At 41.4% G+C, this 3,379-nt stretch overlaps 1 protein-coding gene across 1 annotated transcript; it reads left to right on the top strand.

Moving 5' to 3' along the window:
• The first annotated feature begins 230 nt into the window (after positions 1 to 230).
• On the top strand, positions 231 to 3,379 carry LOC108991375 (protein WALLS ARE THIN 1-like). The gene is made up of 6 exons (XM_018965602.2): positions 231 to 523; positions 615 to 677; positions 772 to 888; positions 1,052 to 1,460; positions 2,216 to 2,367; positions 2,881 to 3,379. Exons 1-6 carry the CDS (start codon positions 303 to 305, stop codon positions 3,071 to 3,073), a joined length of 1,155 nt encoding a protein of 384 aa, XP_018821147.1. The 5' UTR covers positions 231 to 302; the 3' UTR covers positions 3,074 to 3,379.

A 3,379-nucleotide genomic window follows, 5' to 3' on the forward strand; every position in this document is an offset into this window, starting at 1 on the left:
TTCTTCTCCCTTCCCTTTTCAAGGCTTCACGTAGTGCGATTGGGGTTGTCTTGTCAGCCAAGGAGCTATAGGGTATGATAGAGAAGAATGTGGGAGACAACCAAAAACATTTGAAGGTTAGCAACAGTTGACGTAACGTCTTTTTAGGGCCACTGTGGGCCACACCTCTCCACACTTGCAATCTTTTTTTCTCACTCTCTTCTACTATATTTACATCTCCTACTCCTCCCAAGCTCACCATCACTTCCCCCTTCTTTTTCACTTCCTATCCGTAGTAGTGTCTTTCTTTTGTTTCTGCTTCAATGGCTGATACCGGTTCAGCCCCTGCAAAGAGAATGTGGTGCTCTATACCCGAAAGGTTCCAGCTGCATGCGGCCATGTTGGCCTTGCAGTTTGGCTATGCCGGGTTCCATGTTGTCTCCAGAGCTGCCCTCAACATGGGCATTAGCAAACTTGTGTTCCCTGTCTACAGGAACATTATCGCTTTGCTTTTGCTCCTTCCCTTTGCATATTTTCTAGAGAAGTACGTACCTCACTAGTAAACATTATATACCTTTCGTTGCTGCATGATCTAAATTAATGATAATAACAAATGTTTCTAATTCTTTGACCAGGAAGGAGAGGCCGGCAATTACCCTAAATTTCCTCGTTCAGTTCTTCCTGCTCGCACTTGTTGGGTATATACTTGATTAGATCAAGCGAATACGCATAACACTAATCTCCAAAATAAATGATGATAACAATAATTTTAAACGTTCTTTTGCGTGACAGAATAACAGCAAATCAAGGATTCTACTTGCTTGGCTTAGACAACACATCTCCCACTTTCGCATCAGCAATTCAAAACTCAGTCCCAGCCATTACCTTTCTCATGGCGGCCTTACTCCGGCAAGCTCACGCTCCCTCTCTCTCTTAGGAATAATATACGTAAAAAGGCACGCGCGCGCACACACAAACTCCAAAAGACGGGACGTTCTTTATTCTTTTGGATGGTCAAACACGTGTTTTTGTATACATAACTTATACCTGTTTGTTCATTGCCTGAATACAGGATTGAGAAAGTACGACTAGATCGGAAAGACGGCATAGCGAAGGTGCTTGGAACCATATTCTGCGTCGCTGGAGCCACAGTAATCACACTATACAAAGGTCCAACCATATACAGCCCAACACAAACACTACACAGCACAACACCAGCTTTTGTGTCACAGCTGGGAGACGCAAATGGGAAGAACTGGACCCTGGGCTGCATCTACCTTATTGGCCATTGCTTGTCATGGTCCGGTTGGCTCGTTCTGCAAGCTCCGGTTCTTAAGAAGTATCCGGCCCGCCTCTCGGTCACCTCCTATACGTGTTTTTTCGGTCTCCTACAGTTTGTGGTGATTGCTCTGATCTTTGAAAGAGAGGCACAGGCCTGGGTTTTTCACTCTGGTGGAGAGCTCTTCACCATCCTCTATGCGGTGAGTGATTCTATTTAACACGAACATCCTTATTCCTTCGTCTAAAAGTTGTCTCAAATTATTAACGTACAATTAGTCAAGCCTTAGCTAGGTTGTATGCTCACAGCCTGAGCCAAGATCAGTGGGCAAAGATGGTAATAATGCTAAAAACAAAAAAGAAGATTTGAATTGATTGAATAAATAGCTGATAAAAACAAATTGCTTGAATAAATTTAACCGAAGAAAAGTACCCGTGTTATGCGCTTGCTGTTGTTTATTGCAAAAAAGTGCATCAAAGTAGTTTGACTAAAACTTCAGCCAATAGCCACCCTATTGTCAAACTGATGACAAAACCCACTATAAGAACTAGCGTGATAATTAGGAAGAAAGGGTGCCCAAAAAAGAAGGTGACATTGTAAGTTGGTTTTGAATGTCATCTAAGAGCTGCATATGAGGAAATGGGTGTGATACCAACTTCTTCTTTTGCATTACAAGCCACCGAGGCACCTGTGCTCAGGGGTGGACTGTGTTGAAAAGTCTGTCAAGTCTCGTTCTGAAATAAAAGGGTAACTTTGTTTATGTGCGAAACCAGTGCCTGAAACGTTTTGTCATGCTATATTCATTGGATGCAAAGCTGATAACTTTATTTGTTTATGTATGTTCAAACTTAGCTTTAGTTGTCAAAGGGTACAAAAGTAGTTATACAATAATGTAGCGATGGTTGGTGTTGAAAATGAAATGAGAAAGAAAGTTTGTGTTGTGTGGAAATATTGCAGGGAGTGGTGGCATCAGGGGTGGCTTTCGCTGTACAGATATGGTGCATTGACAGAGGAGGCCCTGTCTTCGTTGCTGTCTATCAACCTGTTCAGACTCTCGTCGTGGCTATTATGGCTTCTATTGCTTTACGTGAAGAGTTCTACTTAGGAGGGTGGGTCCCTTCTCTTCATACTACAATAATCAACTCCCCACATCTCTCTCTCTCTCTCTCTCACACACACACACACACAAATTAGTTTTAATCAGTCAGGCGAGTCGCATCAGTCATGCATTACTAGAGTCCCACCTGCGTATAGATATTTAGGATTGCACATCCAAAATATATATGAAGTTTTGGATTGGAAAATGTTTAAACTGCTTATACCTTATCTTTGACAAACACAAATGACCAATGCATGTTTTGTCGTGTTTGGTACCATGTCCATACCCAAAAAAGGTGTGGGGTACCGACCATGGAATTGGTTGGGTAAGTGAAGCATCAAAATTGTTTTGCTTTTGAAGGTAGCCTCTTCAATGCCATTCAATGAATATAGACTGAAAATTAAACACATAAGGATCAGTAAATAGAAATATCAGAGAGAGTGGGGACGTTTCTGCAAAACATCATGCTTCGCTTTAATGCCATGGAACATACATGTTAATTTTATGGGTGTAATATATACAGGATCATTGGGGCAGTGTTGATCATAGTGGGATTGTATCTCGTCCTATGGGGCAAAAACGAAGAAAAGAAGTTTGCACAGGATAAAGCTACGCTCCAATCCACTCCAGAGCATGGGAACAACGTCAGGACTACAAGCCACATCAAGTCATCCATTACTCAGCCACTACTTCCATCATCCTCAGAGAACGTTTGACCCGCAATTTCCTGACTTTTAACTACAGCTTTGCCTGCAGAAAAGGGGAAAAAAGTGGTACCCTATATCAGATAACTTGTGTGTGTATGATTTTTTTTTTTTTTTTCCTTTTTCAACTTTGTTTTATGGCTTTCTTAGTAGGAGAGAGGGTGTTCGAAAGAGAGATTTCAAGGGGATGAATATCATGATGATCATTGTCACCCATGTGGGGCCGCAGGGCCTCATGAATATGCATGCTTTATATATATGTTAATTAATTAATTTTATGGTTTGATTTACTTAAAAAAGATATGTACATTATCATGA

The sequence above is a fragment of the Juglans regia genome, chromosome 11, assembly GCF_001411555.2.
Source record: "Juglans regia cultivar Chandler chromosome 11, Walnut 2.0, whole genome shotgun sequence".
Taxonomy (NCBI): domain Eukaryota; kingdom Viridiplantae; phylum Streptophyta; class Magnoliopsida; order Fagales; family Juglandaceae; genus Juglans; species Juglans regia.